This window comes from Phyllobates terribilis, unplaced genomic scaffold (assembly GCF_046119375.1).
Source record: "Phyllobates terribilis strain yellow unplaced genomic scaffold, ASM4611937v1 Scaffold_2__4_contigs__length_985480577, whole genome shotgun sequence".
NCBI classification, from domain to species: domain Eukaryota; kingdom Metazoa; phylum Chordata; class Amphibia; order Anura; family Dendrobatidae; genus Phyllobates; species Phyllobates terribilis.
The window spans coordinates 173,659,174-173,675,196 of NW_027362762.1; the positions used below are offsets into that span (position 1 = coordinate 173,659,174).

Here is a 16,023-nt window from a genome sequence, read left to right on the forward strand (position 1 = left end):
ACTTATTATCTTGGTAATAATCCTTTAATATATGGCTCAAAAATAGATGTCAGTGAGCAAAAACCAATTAGGCGAAGCTGCCTGCTTTGTTGTATTTTTAATAAACTGTAATAATTCAGAGCACATTAGCTCATAACATTTCTTTCTTCAGGGTTAGATGACTGGCACAAGAAAAGCTTTCTGTTCAAGTGGGTTCAAAACTGAATACATGGCAAAGAAAGTCACATTACAAAACAAGATAAGGGTGCTTTCACATCGCAGTTATCTTCACGTTCATGGGTCCCGTCGTGGCTTGCCTCTGAACCCCTTCCCCGCAATACGGGCTTCGGACGTGTGCGCCGATGGGGCCATTGACCCTAATGGTACTGGCAGAATAGGCACTCTGCCATGCATCATTTTCGGCGTACTGGAGGTGGACACCCAGACGTAGTAGACTGCGTAGTAGTCTATGGCCCATAAGTCCGAATCCCGTTTTGTGGGGTAAGGGGGTTCGGACGTATACCCTGACGGGGCCAACAAACAGGTGCCTGAAAACAATGTGAAAGCATCCTAAATCCTGGGCACAAATTTACCACCAGGAGGTTTTCTCACATAAACAAACAATATTGCATTCAGTGGGTCAGACTTCCCCAGCACATCCCCAAGGCCTCCTTGTCTGCTTCTGACCCAGTCTGCACAAACTGAAGACTCTATCTGATCACAGCATTTTCTTCTGAGCTTAAAGGGAACTTGTCAGCTCCCCAGCCCCTCCTAGACCACCACCATAACTTTATATAAGACTTTCTGGATTATAAGAAGGCCCTTTATGTGCCACACACTTATTTCTTAGTCTTGAAATCAAGTTATAAATCTGGTTTGCGGTATGCAAATTAGCCCGGACTAGTACGGAGGAGGCATTGATTTCCCAAGACTAGCCCTGCATCAGATCTTGTAATCACACCCATGATTAACATCCACTACACGTCACCATAAGGGCTCAGCAGCTCTCAAGCATGAACACAACCTTCTGCCTTCATGCGCAATAAAGCTGGGTGTACGTTCTCCAACTCTTCCAAATTCCATCACCTGTGCTGGACTAAGGAAATCCTAAAAACATGAACTCTTGGTGGGCCTTGAGGACTAGAGCTGAGGATCACTGACATAAAGAACCTTCTTATAATCCAGTTATAGGCTTATATAAAGTTATGGTGGCGGTGTAAGAAGGACTGCACAGCTGGCAGGTTCCCGTCAATGAAAACTGATATAACCACGTACTGAAGGGAGAAGGAGTGGTAGGTCTCAAGACCAACCCAGCTTCCACTTCACAAAATCTAGGCCCTAATATTGATGAGAAATGCTCTCCCCTGGATTCCTTTGTCACACCAGCTTTGCTGGTTTCCAGTTCTCCGGTGGGCTCATAAGATTTCCTGCTTAAAATCGTTAACGTTTCTCCACTTTCATGTGGTTTGTAGCAAACACAACAGTAGTAGAAGAACTCACATGTTTTATGAAGAGATGTGCTAATCGGTTTGGATCCTCAAGGCACTTTTGAAGTTCACCTAGGAAGTAGCTGTAATGTAACAATACATGAAGAGTCAGTGCAAAACTAAAGTTACAGATAATAAGAGAAAAGTATGGAACTAACACTGGCATATGCCAGACAGATATAAAGAAGACTGTCACCAGGTCAGAAGTGTCCAGGTTTTGCTCTTTTATTCCCGCTGTTCCCCCCAGTGTTCTGTTTTTTTTTTTATAATTTCGCCTTATGGTTCCAGAGATGTAGGCACTTTTTATTTAGTGCTACAAGGGAGCGTGGTTCACAGGGTAATTATGCAGAGCCGTCTAAAGACTCGCCCCCAGAGAACCATGTGAGCCACGCCCACTTGGTAAAGACCATAAAGTTTATCACTAAATAAAAATGCCCATATCTCTGGAACCATTTGGCAGATTTCATTAAAAAAACAACCTGTTTACTTAGGAAATAAAAATATGAGCAAAAACCATTGGTGTGATGTGTGCAGCCGCACAGGGGCCCAAAAAAGGGTAAAAGGTGCCTATATACTGCTCTTGCACAGACGCCCTCTTCTGTCTGTGTCCGCCAGTGGCAAAAAATGATCACTTTTGACCTTGAGACAAATCCTCTTTAGGTCGGGGAGCAGAGCTGAGTACTGCCAGAAATACACAATGGCCCCGATTCATCAAAGTCTTTGCATCTTTATTTTGGAGTAAAAAAAAAGTGACTTTTATGTTTGCACTTTTTTAAGATTAATTAACATTACTTAGCAACATAGTAACATAGTCTTCCTTCAACCTTAAAAACTAAGTCCATCTAGTTCAACCCATGGCCTAACATGTTGATGCAGAGGAAGACAAAAAAAAAACATGTGGCAAACACCAAGCTCCATATTGGGGAAAAAATTCCTTCCCGACTCCATACGACAATCAGACTAGTTCCCTGGATCAACGCCCTATCAAGGAATCTAGTATATATAACCTGTAATATTATACTTTTCAAGAAAGGCATCCATGCCCTTCTTAAATTTTAGTAGGGAATCACTCATTACAACATCATGCGGCAGAGAGTTCCATAGTCTCACTGCTCTTACAGTAAAGAATCCGCGTCTGTGATTATGATTAAACCTTCTTTCCTCCAGACGTGGAAGATGCCCCCTTGTCCCCGTCTTAGGCCTCAGAGTAAAAAGATCAGTAGAAAGGTCTTTGTACTGTCCCCTCATATACTTGTACATAGTAATAAGATCCCCCCTAAGCCTTCTTTTTTCCACACTAAATAACCCCAAGTGTAATAACCTGTCTTGGAATTGCAGACCCCCCAGTCCTCTAATAACCTTGGTCGCTCTTCTCTGCACCCGCTCTAGTTCAGCTATGTCTTTCTTATACACTTGGTCATGACTGTTGTACTTTTGGTGCAGCTGAGACTAACTTGCGCCATTTTACAGGATCATGCAACTGTTTGCACCAAAAAGGTGCAAAAAAAAGGTCAAAGATATAAAGAAGAGCAATTATGACTTGGGGCAAAATTTATCAACCTATGTGCATCATTTTGAAAAATTTCGCACAAAAACCGGCAACAAACGCCAGAAGACAAAAAAAAGTCTCTTAGCAAAAAAATACAAAGGGTGAATCAGGGTCAATGACTGCAGTCTGAGGAAACAAGAATTTAGACAGGATGGATTTCTACCCATCAAAACTTTTTGCCTGACAACTTAAAGTGGTATTCCCATCTCCAAGATCCTATGTCAATGTGTAGTAGATGTATAATATTAGCAAATTCCTCCAATTAGAAATGTAGTATAGTTCTTCTGATTAGCTATGTTGCTTACTCCATGTACAGGGCATTGCAGCAGTAGCATAGGTATCCATGGTTAGGACCACTCATAGAGTAACAGCTATTTAGTTAGCTATTAGTGGTGGTTACCATGGATACCTAAGCTACTGCAATGCTTTGCACATGGGGTAAGTGACATAGCTTATCAGAAGAACTATAATACATTTCTAATTGGCAGTATTTGTATTGCCTCCTTTATTACAATTATATACATATTCAGCCAAATGTACAAGATAACAGGCATTTGAGTAGAGATAGCTGTAATCTATTAAGTGTCTCTAGTCACTTGAATTATGTCTAGGGAGTTTATAAGACCAGTACTGTGAGTTAAGGCCAGGTCTACGTCACGTATTAGCCACACAAGCATCTGCAAACAGGGCCTTTGAGTTTGATGTAGCAGACGGAGTCACTTTATGCCCTGTCTGACTTCATTTACAGCAATGTCCGCTTTTTTCTGGCAAGCACAAAAATATGGTCGACAGCTTTTTTTTTTGTTCATGTCTGAAAAAGGTGGATACTGTCAAAAATGAATCCCGTTTTTGAGTGATTCAGACGGAAGCCTCAATGGAGCCCCTGAGGTGTGACTGAAATGCCATGTGAATCTAGCATAGGTGATTATTCTTTTAGCATGTGATGCAAAGTCGTGTTACTGTCTTCTGGACTATCGACTCCAGGGCAGACAAAAGCCACCTTAATCTCTGGGCAACATGAAGATTTTTTTTGTAGCCACATGATTTTAAAGGGAATCTGTCACCAGAAATAACACTATTAACCTGGAGATATGCGGTTATTCTGCAGGTTAACAGCATAATTATGCTGCCTGTCGCCTGCACGCAGCTGAATGCAGCGGGGAGAAAATGAACTGACAGCTGAGCCCCAATGCAGAGCCAGTGTCAGTCTGGGCCGGGTGGTGCGGTTCCAGCAGTCGCTCTGTATACTTAGGGTGATGACTGAATCTGCAGCGCCCCCGCCCCCATGACTGAATCCGTATGCTGGCAGGGAGAATAAAGTTAATTTTCTCCCCGCTGCATTCGGCTGCGTGCAGGCGCCGGGCAGCATAATAATGCTGTTAATCTGCAGATTAACCACATATCTGCAGTTTTTTTCTGGTGATAGGTTCCCTTTAACTAATGAGCTAGAGCTGCAGTCAATGTGCTTTACCATTACATACCTGCAAATGGAAACAGTATCACAAAAATGCAGCAGTTTTTGCTGAGAGTGTCACATAGGACACCAGTGTGCAATGGTCACATTGCGTATGGACATGAAAATATAAAAACTGTCTTTTTATACACAGCCATGAGGAAGGAGCTCTGTGATAAGCACCCTATTCGCATTAAACATCTTTTCCAATCTAAGCCTATGTTCCCACAATGAGTATACGGTGAGCTTTTGATGCTGCATTTTTTTCACAGCATTTCTGTACCTATAAAGTATATTAAGTTATTTGCATTCTTGAGTGTGTTTTATCACATTTTTGACGCTGCGGTTTTTGTCTTTTTGGTGTGTCATCTTTTAATGCATTTTTAGTGCATTTCCGCAGTAGAAAACACTAAAAACAGATATTTTTTTTACCTGCGTATTTTACATATCAAATGCATTTCTATGGGGAAAATCTGCACATAAAACTCAGCATACCCCCAAGAATTATTGACATGTTGCTGATTTCAAAAGTGCACCACAGATCAGTTTGTGTAGAGTTAAAAAAAAAAGCACAGCGGCCATCAGACTTCTATAAATCCCATCTTCTTTGATGGAACTCTAAAATGGTCTGGGTTTTTTTAAGCAGTAAAAATACAAAAACTCACTAAAAACTAATTGTGGGAACTTAACCTAAGAAGAAAAGTCTGCCGTCACTCTGACAACAGATTGCCAAATCGTGACAGTGTGCGACCGCCTCACTCAAGGCTCAAGAAATACAGGGGAATCATGACAGAGGACATATTGCACTCTCACGATTCAGCAGTCTACAGTAACACATCGAGTGACTGCAGACTTTTCTTCGTAGATTGGAAAACCCCTTTAAGTGAGGAGCTGGAAACTAAAAGGCCCATATACTACTCTTACTCAAGGATCCCTTTAAGTCTTGCACCTATTTAACCTACTTAATTATGGTCAGTACACCTACTCTTTGTGCCAGTCGTATATCTGGTGAATATTCCCAAATACAATTTTGTCTTTTCCCTTCATGTCCTCAGGAACTCCTTGAGCATTCATGGTCGCCATATAACCCTGCAGGAAAAAAAGGTGACACTCAGCATTAACATCACATTGTACCATAATAAGAGGAATCTAAAAGAATCACAACTGTACTTATCCGAGGAGGCACCTGAGAATTGCACATATTGGCTCTAGGGAAGCTTGACGATCTCATGTGCCGAGTATTGACGTGTTTTTCGGCTACTTTTTGAAATATAACTATAATTTTTGCCTTCCAGACACAGAACTGCAAATGGATTTTTAGAGAGAAGAATAGCCATGCCATTCAAGCTATATTAGCAATCATTCTTTCTGCGTCTTTGTTGTATTCTTATAAAACTAAATGCATGTGACGAAGAGCAGACAGAAAACACATAATTCTACAGAGTTGTCATCCAATGTCGCATGTTATGACTGCGGGTCGTGTCATTCTGGAACAAATGAGTAGAAATATCCAAGTCCCAGCATGAGGCTACACACATCCCAAAAGGCTTTAGCTGGAGTCCCCTGGACCCCCACGTTCCTGATTTCCATTGGCCCCAGCAGCCCTGTTTCCTGCTTGTGTTATATCAGCTGGGGTCTGTTTATTTCTCTTCTTTTCTATTAGTGTCGCGGTAATAATGAAGTATCCTCACAATGAACCTTTCGAGCTGTAGTAAACTTGCTCAAACAATATATCGCTGTCATATTAGAGACTTTCTTAAAACTATGATAATTATAATCAAAGGGGTTTTTTTTTCAAATTGTAATCAAAGTTTATAATATATAAATATATAATTAATATATAATATACAGTACAGACCAAAAGTTTGGACACACCTTCTCATTTAAAGATTTTTCTGTATTTTCATGACTATGAAAATTGTACATTCACACTGAAGGCATCAAAACTATGAATTAACACATGTGGAATTATATACTTAACAAAAAAGTGTGAAACAGCTGAAAATATGTCTTATATTCTAGGTTCTTCAAAGTAGCCACCTTTTGCTTTGATGACTGCTTTGCACACTCTTGGCATTCTCCAGAAGGAGGAGGAGTGGAAATACAAGTCCTATATAGTCATGTCTTTCAGGGATTGCTCATCCTGGCAATTTTTTAGTAGCAGTTGAAGCATTGGAACGAGAACATATTTGTGTCGTATTGTTGATCATTATTATTACAAATGCTACTGTTCATATAACATCATGGAAGTGATTATCGAAGATTTTAACACTAATTCGATTACATGTTCTTTGTACAAAAAAAAAACTTGGTTGTTTGTCTGTTGTTGATGTATTATTAATAAAAACTTTTTGATATTTTGCATTACATTTGGGACTGCATGGTCTTTGTTTGCCCTATGCCCTTTTCTCTTCTGTATACCAATTGATTCCCAGCGTGGGTTTACTGTAGCACCCCTTTGTTAAAAACAAATTTTTTTTTATAGCTAATCAATGAGCGGTGCCCGCTAAATGTGTTGTGCATGTTCTTTGCACAATAGTAACATTGTAACGTAGAATAAATAAAGACCTAGGTCCATCCAGTTCAACCTTTCTCCCTTAATTGTACTCCCTACACTAACTTACTAACTTACTGGGACTTGGCCTCACAAATGTATTATTACCATTTTTATTACTGAATGAACCCGTTTATAATTTTTTAATTAGTTTTATATTTTTGTATTACTCTTGTGATTCTAATAATGGTATTACTAAAATCCCTGTGCCTAAATCTATTGATCCAGAAGAAGGCAAACATTATCAATGGAAAGGTTTGTACAATACTTTATAAATTCATATATTCCAAAAAAGTAGTATCACTTATGGCAGTGGTGGGGAACCTCAGGCCCAAGGACCATTTATGGCTCTTGATGACCTTTTCTCCGGCCCCAGAGCAGATTCCCAGGGACCGCAGTGTTTGGGTCGGCAGCTGCGTTTTGACGGCAGCCGGCCCTTTAATTTCTTCTTGCTCTGTGTGCGCAAACACACTATTGAACTCTACAGCAGGTACAATTAAAGAATACTTTCTGGCCAGTGTTAGCATCAGGCTACACTTCATGGGCGGAGTTAGCGCAATGTGCTCCCATCCCACAGAAGACCACAGAATCAGCCTCCGTATCGCCTCCTGTGATGTATAATCTGTAGCCCCCATGTCTCCTCCTGTGATGTATATGCCCCAGCCCCATGTCTCCTGTAATCTATATACTGCAGCCCCAAGTCAAATGTGATGTATATACCGCAGCCCCATGTCTACTGTGACGTATATACCCCACCCCCATGCACAGGGATACTTTTCCGTCTGTGTCTGCCATTGGTGGTTCAGAATAACCTTTGCTACATCTGTAAATGGGGATGCCTGGTTCTGTATAGGTGGAATTTAACCCTGTAACTCCCCTTGAGGAGCACAGCAGGAGCACACACATTACTTTCTATAGCATTTGACCATTGAGAAAAAGGCAGCAACAGCCCCCATAAAGCATGCAGTGGGTGCACAGCCATGCTCTGCCACAGTCAGTGACTGTACTGTATATAGTACAACACCAGGGTTATAATCTTTATAGTATAAAAATATGATGGGCTCTGATAAAAATTACATTTGTAATTATAATGTATTTGTACCGAGAATCTTAAAAAACAAACAAAAAAAAACGTCTGAGTGAAGGCCAAAAAAGTAATCTCTAGGAACTTCCCATCATCATTTATTTATCAGTATGCAGCCCTAAGAGACCACAAATTCACTTTGTAGAGACACATTTAAAGATGGGGAAAATAATTAGTAAGGATTTCGTTTATGTCAGAATATACAAATCTCAATTAATGGTGTCTCAAAGGAGTCATACATAAGCAATGGCTCGTTACACATCTCTGCCACCAGCCCTTATTCTATTACAATAGAACATAGTTAGCAAAGCGCGGGGCAAGTAATAACACAGACGTCAATTATATCTGGTGAAAGCAATGCAGCCGAGCACGGTCCAGATGAAGCATTAGAAATATATTCAATCATTATTACAGAATCAAAAAGCAGACTTTTCTTAACTATACATAGAGTACTGTATCTTACCTCTACTATTTGGCCCAAATCTTCCACATACATCTTTTCCGTTTCTACTAATTCCATTAAGACATACCTGCAACAAAGTGTCAAAAATGTAATTAATAAAACCTGCTGAAACTTATTAAGCTATGTGCATATGTTCAGTATTTGCAGCCGGTTTTTCTGCTAGTGGGAAAAATGCTGTGTACGATATGCGCATTTTGTGTATGTTTTTGATGCGTTTTTACTTGTGTTTATTTCCCCCATTCATTAAATGGGTGAAAAGTGCTGCAAAATGCTGAAATAATTGACATGCTGCAGATTTGAAAAAAATGCTTTGAGGCCACATTCACACAGTCAGTATTTGGTCAGTATTTTACCTCAGTATTTGTAAGCCAAAACCAGGAGTGGAACAATCAGAGTAAAAGTATAATAGAAACACGTCACAACTTCTATATTAATGGTTTTGGCTTACAAATACTGATGTAAAATACTGACCAAATACTGAACATGTGAACATGGCCTAATACAACCCCTGGCAAAAATTATGGAATCACCGGGCCCGGAGGATGTTCATTCAGTTGTTTAATGTTGTTGAAAAAAAGCAGATCACAGACATGGCACAAAACTAAAGTCATTTCAAATAGCAACTTTATGGCTTTAAGAAACACTAAAAGAAATCAAGATAAAAAATGTGGTACTCAGTAAGGGTAATTTTTACCAGACCAAGCAGAGGGAAAAAATTATGGAATCACTCAATTCTGAGGAAAAAATTATGGAATCACCCTGTAAATTTAAATTTCCAAAACTAACACCTGCATCAAATTAGATCTGCTCATTAGTCTGCATCTAAAAAGGAGTGATCACACCTTGGAGAGCTGTTGCACCAAGTGGACTGATATGAATCTTGGCTCCAACACAAGAGATGTCAATTGAAACAAAGGAGAGGATTATCAAACTCTTAAAAGAAGGTAAATCATCACGCTATGTTGCAAAAGATGTTGGTTGTTCACAGTCAGCTGTGTCTAAAATCTGGACCAAATACAAAAAACATGGGAAGGTTGTTAAAGGCAAACATACTGGTAGACCAAGGAAGACATCAAAGCGTCAAGACCGGAAACTTAAAGCAATATGTCTCCAAAACAGGAAATGCACAACAAAACAGATGAGGAACAAATGGGAGGAAACTGGAGTCAATGTCTGTGACCGAACTATAAGAAACCACCTAAAGGAAATGGGATTTACATACAGAAAAGCTAAACAAAAGCCATCATTAACAGGTAAACAGAAAAAAACAAGGTTACAATGGGCTAAGGAAAAGCAATCGTGGACTGTGGATGACTGGATGAAAGTCATATTCAGTGATGAATCGCGAATCTGCATTGGGCAAGGTGATGATGCTGGAACTTTTGTTTGGGGTCGTTCCAATGAGATTTATAAAGATGACAGCATGAAGAGAACATGCAAATTTCCACAGTCATTGATGATATGGGGCTGCATGTCAGGTAAAGGCACTGGGGAGATGGCTGTCATTACATCTCCAATAAATGCCCAAGTTCACATTGATATTTTGGATAGTTTTCTTATCCCATCAATTGAAAGGATGTTTGGGGATGATGACATCATTTTTCAAGATGATAATGCATCCTGCCATAGAGCAAAAACTGTGAAAACATTCCTTGAAAGAAGACAAATAAGGTCAATGTCATGGCCTGCAAATAGTCCGGATCTCAATTCAATTGAAAATCTTTGGTGGAAGTTGAAGAAAATGGTCCATGACAAGGCTCCAACTTGCAAAGCTGATCTGGCAACAGCAATCAGAGAAAGTTGGAGCCAGATTGATGAAGAGTACTGTTTGTCACTCATTAAGTCCATGCCTCAGAGACTGCTGCCAGAGGTGGTGCAACAAAATACTAGTGATGTATTGGAGTGTTCTTTTGTGTGTTTGTTTTTCATGATTCCATAATTTTTTCCTCAGAATTGAGTGATTCCATAATTTTTTCCCTCTGCTTGGTCTGAAAAAAATTACCCTTACTGAGTACCATATTTTTATCTTGATGTCTTTTAGTGTTTCTTAAAGCCATAAAGTTGCCATTTGAAATGACTTCAGTTTTGTGCCATGTCTGTGATCTGCTTTTTTTCAACAACATTAAACAACTGAATGAACATCCTCCGATCCCGGTGATTCCATAATTTTTGCCAGGGGTTGTAGTTCAAATCTGCAAGGAAAAAATAAGCAGCATGAGGTTTCAGAAACCTCATTCACTTTGTGGGTACTGTAAAACGCTGTGGTTTTTTTTCCACGGCAAAAACACTATGTGTGAACAAGCCCTTACAGCATGAAGGTGCACTATTTTAAGGGTATAACCCGCTGGATTAAAACTGATTCCTACATCACTAGGCTCTACAGTGTACAGGACTATCACAACTTGGCAAATTAAAAGCATATTCCCCTGTCTGTCTGCAAACAGTGATGCAATGGGCACTGCATCCTTGGTATCATAGGTAGCATACATGAAACTAACCATCAGACTGACTCACAGCAGCAGGGACATCACTTGTTGTCTGTGTTGCAGCAGCAATGTATCCAACAAGGCTGCAGATGGCAAACGTCACCAATTAGCCCTAACCTAGAGTGAACTGCCGCCACTATCTCCAACCTCTGTCTCCGCAGATGTACTGCCAGCATGACATTAAATTTTAATTTCCCTATTAAGCCGGCCAGTGATCCCCCACTTGGTGCAGCCCATGGGAGGTGAGAGGGATACAGAGCGCACTTTTAGTGTGGTGTCCGGTATTGTCAAGAGCTACTATGGGGCAGACCCAGTAAGTGAGCGGTGCGCTTGCCACACTGGACACAATCTATACTTACTGAATCTCATGCTGCCTGAAGACTGAGGAGTGATCTACCTGCTATGCACACTGTCATTGGGGCTTTGAAGAAAGAGCTAAAAAAATCTTCAAAAAGCTCCAGTCTTAAAGTCCTCAAGTCAGCGTCCATGTGCAGCTGCAAAATTTTACTTTCCCAGTGTAGGCAGTGCCACAAGGATGACAGGCATCACTTACTGAAGCAGCTGAGGTGACACTAGGGCATTGCCGGCATGTGTTTTTTAGTATGATTTCTTAAGTGGCGTACTTTTTAAAGCCAACATGTCATCTCTATCATGTGGCCTTTCTGTGAGCATCAAAAGTAGTGACAGATGCTGATTCCATCGCTCCGCGTGGGGGTTGTCCACCTTTGGATGCAATTTTTTTTGTTACTTAAATGCATGTAATTGGGGCTAACGATCATATTTGCAATTGTGTTTCATTAAACATTTTGCACACGTCTACAGCCCATAATTTTGATGTGAAGATATCAGCTGCATTCACTGTAAAATGATAACTACACTTGCTTCAAGTTCAAAAAATCAAGGACGCCTTCAATTTTTTTTACGGACAGGGGAAAAAAGTGCCCTATTTTTAAGGACTCTCCTGGAATTTCTCGATGGTTGACAATCCAGTCCCCTGCATGGGGACAAAGCTGTGAAACCGGAGACAATGGCCAGGAAAAGCCTGCAGCTCATAACACTAAGGACTCCTTATATAAGTTCACTAATACTGCTGCATGAGAACACTTAAAGGGAATCTGTCATATTGGAAATGGTATCTGATCTGCAGGCAGGATGTTATACAGCAGGAGGAGCTGATAGACATTTTTATAGAAAAAGTTTCTGTAAAACTGTAAAGCATTTATTCATTGAAACAATACAATAAAATACAAGTTATACTGAATCTTTTCCTACAAACCTATAAATCATTCTGCTCAGCTTCTCCTCCTGTATACCATGCTGTCCACAGATCAGACTGCATGTACGTCATGACAGGTTCCCTCTAAGTGACAAATGACTTAAATCAAGGAGTCTGTCACTACTCTGGGTAAAGGGCTGTATAATGGGCAATCTGTGGACCTGTCTTATTGTCTAACGACAGTGGGTGATTTCAGTCTGGTAATTCCAAGTGAAGCACCATCACTACCAGGAGCTGGCTGGGCCAGGGGGGGCAGAGGGGCAAATGCCCCCAAGGGCAGTCCTCCAGCAGAGGTTTTGAGCCGCCCGGCCGTGAGCCATCAACTCAATACTGCCGCGGCCACTCTCCTCTGCACGCGCCCTCCCAACAGGCCGCGCGCCCTCCCATCAGGCCGCGTGCCCTCCCATCAGGCCGCGTGCCCTCCCATCAGGCCGCGCGCTCTCCCATCATGTGGGGCCATGTATACTGCGTGGAGCATCATGTGGGGCCATGTATACTGTGTGGAGCACCATGCGGGGCCATGAATACGGTACGGAGCAGTGTATACGGTACGGAGCACTATGCGAGGCCGTGTATACGCTACGGAGGACCATGCGGGGCCGTGTATAAGGTATGGAGGACTATGTGGGGCATTGTATACGGTACGGAGGACTATGCAGGGCCCATTATACTGTATGGAGCACTATGTGGGGCCATTATACGGTATGGAGCACTATGTGGGGCCATTGTACTGTATGGAGCACTATGTGGGGCCATTGTGGGGCGCATGCTCATTTCTACATGTCCGGCGCTGGTCCCGCGCCTGCACAGTGAGGCTGTGCCACTTCTCATGGGCCACTGCTGTATGCTTGCCCCCTAGGCCAAAATTTGCCAGCCAGCCCCTGAACACTACCATATCAAAATGGAAGTGCCATGTCCCAAAAACATATTTTATAATAAACTGTGGTTGGCTTATTGCATTCAACATGTATCTGATTTATAATACCTCAATAATGATATAAGGTAACCAAGTATGGGTACTTGAAATCCAAAGGAAAACCACATATCACAATGTCATATCCTAAAACTCAGCACTACTACTCTGACAAAACCAGTCTGCTATCTGTAGACTTCCTGCAGGTTGTGTGTGCAGAACTGATTCATCCCAGCGATCTAGAGGATCCCGCTCGCTAGTTCTTAAATTAGAAGCGCTACATGAATATCATCACATTAAGAACTATTAAGGGATGTTAGGCTGCAGTGACAGCGTCCATTAACCACAAGGGCTCAGTAATCACCACAGTCAGGCTCAATCCATCACAGGCGGAGGGTGGTAAGTGAGGAAAGAGCCACAGATTGGTCACGTCCCCGGATCCCAATTCCATTGTCAGGTAGTAGGGAAGTAGGAAAGTCTGAATTTCTTTTCCTCAGTCACTTATCAGCAGAGCGGTGTTTCCCTCCATGCATATAATCAGCCAGGCTATAACTATACATACTACCTGCCCTAACATCCTATTTATAAAGAGAATTTCCATTCTGTTTGAGCTGTCTGTACTTACATTTGTTTATGGGCAAGCTAGGTATAACATGCACCCCCATCTCTACCGAAAGATCGTTCTACCTAGCTTCGCTGCCTATCAGATCCAAATGTCTGTCAATTTTCCCAATCACAGTTTTTCAACACTGGAGAACATTGACTATTGGTAAATGATGGCGTCTGTGGTCACCATAAGACCTCTGATGGTGTGTGCTATCAAAGTGTTAGGAGATATTCATCTAAAGGCTGGGGTCACACGAGCACATAAAAAAAATCGGTCCGATTTTCATCCAGAAAAGTGGGACAATTTATTTTCTCAATTGTCATCCAGGTGCAATCTGTTTTTTAAATCAGCAGCTATTAATCATTTACAGGACCATTTAAAGTTTCCTATGCCACAGACTTGTAATGTATCTGTAAAAATCAGATGCTTTACTGTGGCTCTGTACGGTATCCGATTTTGTTCTCACACCCATTCAATTTCGGAGTGAAATCGCAACGTGCTTCGATTTTTTTTCACAAACAGATTCTATTAGTGGAAAAAAAAACCTTCATCAGCACTGCCCCAATGAATAATATTGGTCCAAGTGCTGTATGATAAAAAATCAGCACTCATCTGATTTATACGGTTGTGTGAGCGAGCCCTAAAGGTGTTATCAACTATCCACAGGATAAGAACTGATTGCTCACTTGTCACCCCTTGACAGGTGCATTTGTAATGAGATAACATTACTGGGTGTACATACAGTATATAACAAATTAAAGATAAAAAAAAACACAGATTGTCTGCCCCCATTTACCCAAAAAGGACTCACTTACATACTCTTTTCTAAGGCACTCTTCCTTTCTTCTTCTGTTTCTTCAGGGGGATAGGAGGAAGCAACAGATGCTGATATTTCAGAAGCTATAGACTCATTCTCCTTGGAGTCTGAGAGGTAGGACACGTGCGGATCCTGAAAAGGAAAGAATCATCTATCTATGTCAATAAAGCATAACATTTTCATGATGTTGTTTATCCATTTCTCAGAATGATGTACAGTCCTGACACTCTGCCGTGCTGAAGTTTCAGAAAGATAAAATACTTATAATTCTTGTAGAGCAGATCGGTTACAAAAGAGGGTACAGAGAGAGTGAGTATTCATGGCTCTTTTCCCTATTTTTTATGCCTGTTTCCTCCTTGGGAACGGAATTCTAATATATGTAGCATACAGAAGCCTAATGTATTGGTCATTTAGTACATGCCGTCAGTACTGGGTGACATGGTGGTCTTCAGGACAAAAAGTCAAGGAACTGCAATATAATGTGACGTATTACAACCTGCAAAATAAAGTGGGACTGCAAAACCCGTGCCTGTAATGAGAGGGGATCAAAGAACATTTTTGGAGCAAATCTCCAGTAAATCAATCAATCAATTACTAAAAATTAAGTACAGGTGCTTCTCACTAAATTAGAATATCATCAAAAAGTTAATTTATTTCAGTTCTTCAATACAAAAAGTGAAACTCATTATATAGAGTCATTACAAACAGAGTGATCTATTTCAAGTGTTTATTTCTGTTAATGTTGATGATTATGACTTACAGCCAATGAAAACACAAAAGTCATTATCTCAGTAAATTAGAATACTTTATAACAGCTTGAAAAATGATTTTAAAATAAGAAATGTTGTCCTACTGAAATGTATGTTCAGTAAATGCACTCAATACTTGGTCGGGACTTCTTTTGCATCAATTACTGCATCAATGCGGCGTGGCATGGAGGCGATCAGCCTGTGGCACTGCTGAGGTGTTATGGAAGCCCAGGTTGCTTTAACAGCAGCCTTCAGCTCATCTGCATTGTTGGGTCTGGTGTCTCTCATCTTCCTCTTGACAATACCCTATATATTCCCTATGGGGTTAAGGTCAGGCGAGTTTGCTGCCAATCAAGCTCAGTGATACTGTTGTTTTTAAACCAGGTATTGGTACTTTTGGCAGTGTGGACAGGGGCCAAGTCCTGCCGGAGAATGAAATTTCCATCTCCAAAAAGCTTGTCGGCAGAGGGAAGCATGAAGTGCTCTAAAATGTCCTGGTAGACGGCTGCACTGACTTTGGCCTTGATAAAACACAATGGACCTACACCAGCAGATGACATGGCTCCCCAAACCATCACTGACTGTGGAAACTTCACACTAGACCTC

At 41.0% G+C, this 16,023-nt stretch overlaps 1 protein-coding gene across 3 annotated transcripts in view; it reads right to left on the bottom strand.

The window, feature by feature from the left end:
* The window catches only part of ARHGEF25 (Rho guanine nucleotide exchange factor 25), a 399,528-nt gene that overhangs the window by 21,335 nt on the left and 362,170 nt on the right, over positions 1–16,023 (bottom strand). For all 3 annotated transcript variants that reach the window (XM_073663292.1, XM_073663291.1, XM_073663295.1), the window contains 4 exons: positions 14,667–14,800; positions 8,570–8,636; positions 5,454–5,557; positions 1,480–1,549 (listed from right to left, as the gene is read on the bottom strand). In XM_073663292.1, coding sequence (XP_073519393.1) covers positions 1,480–1,549; positions 5,454–5,557; positions 8,570–8,636; positions 14,667–14,800 — 375 coding nt within the window. The remainder of the gene's footprint in view (positions 1–1,479; positions 1,550–5,453; positions 5,558–8,569; positions 8,637–14,666; positions 14,801–16,023) is intronic.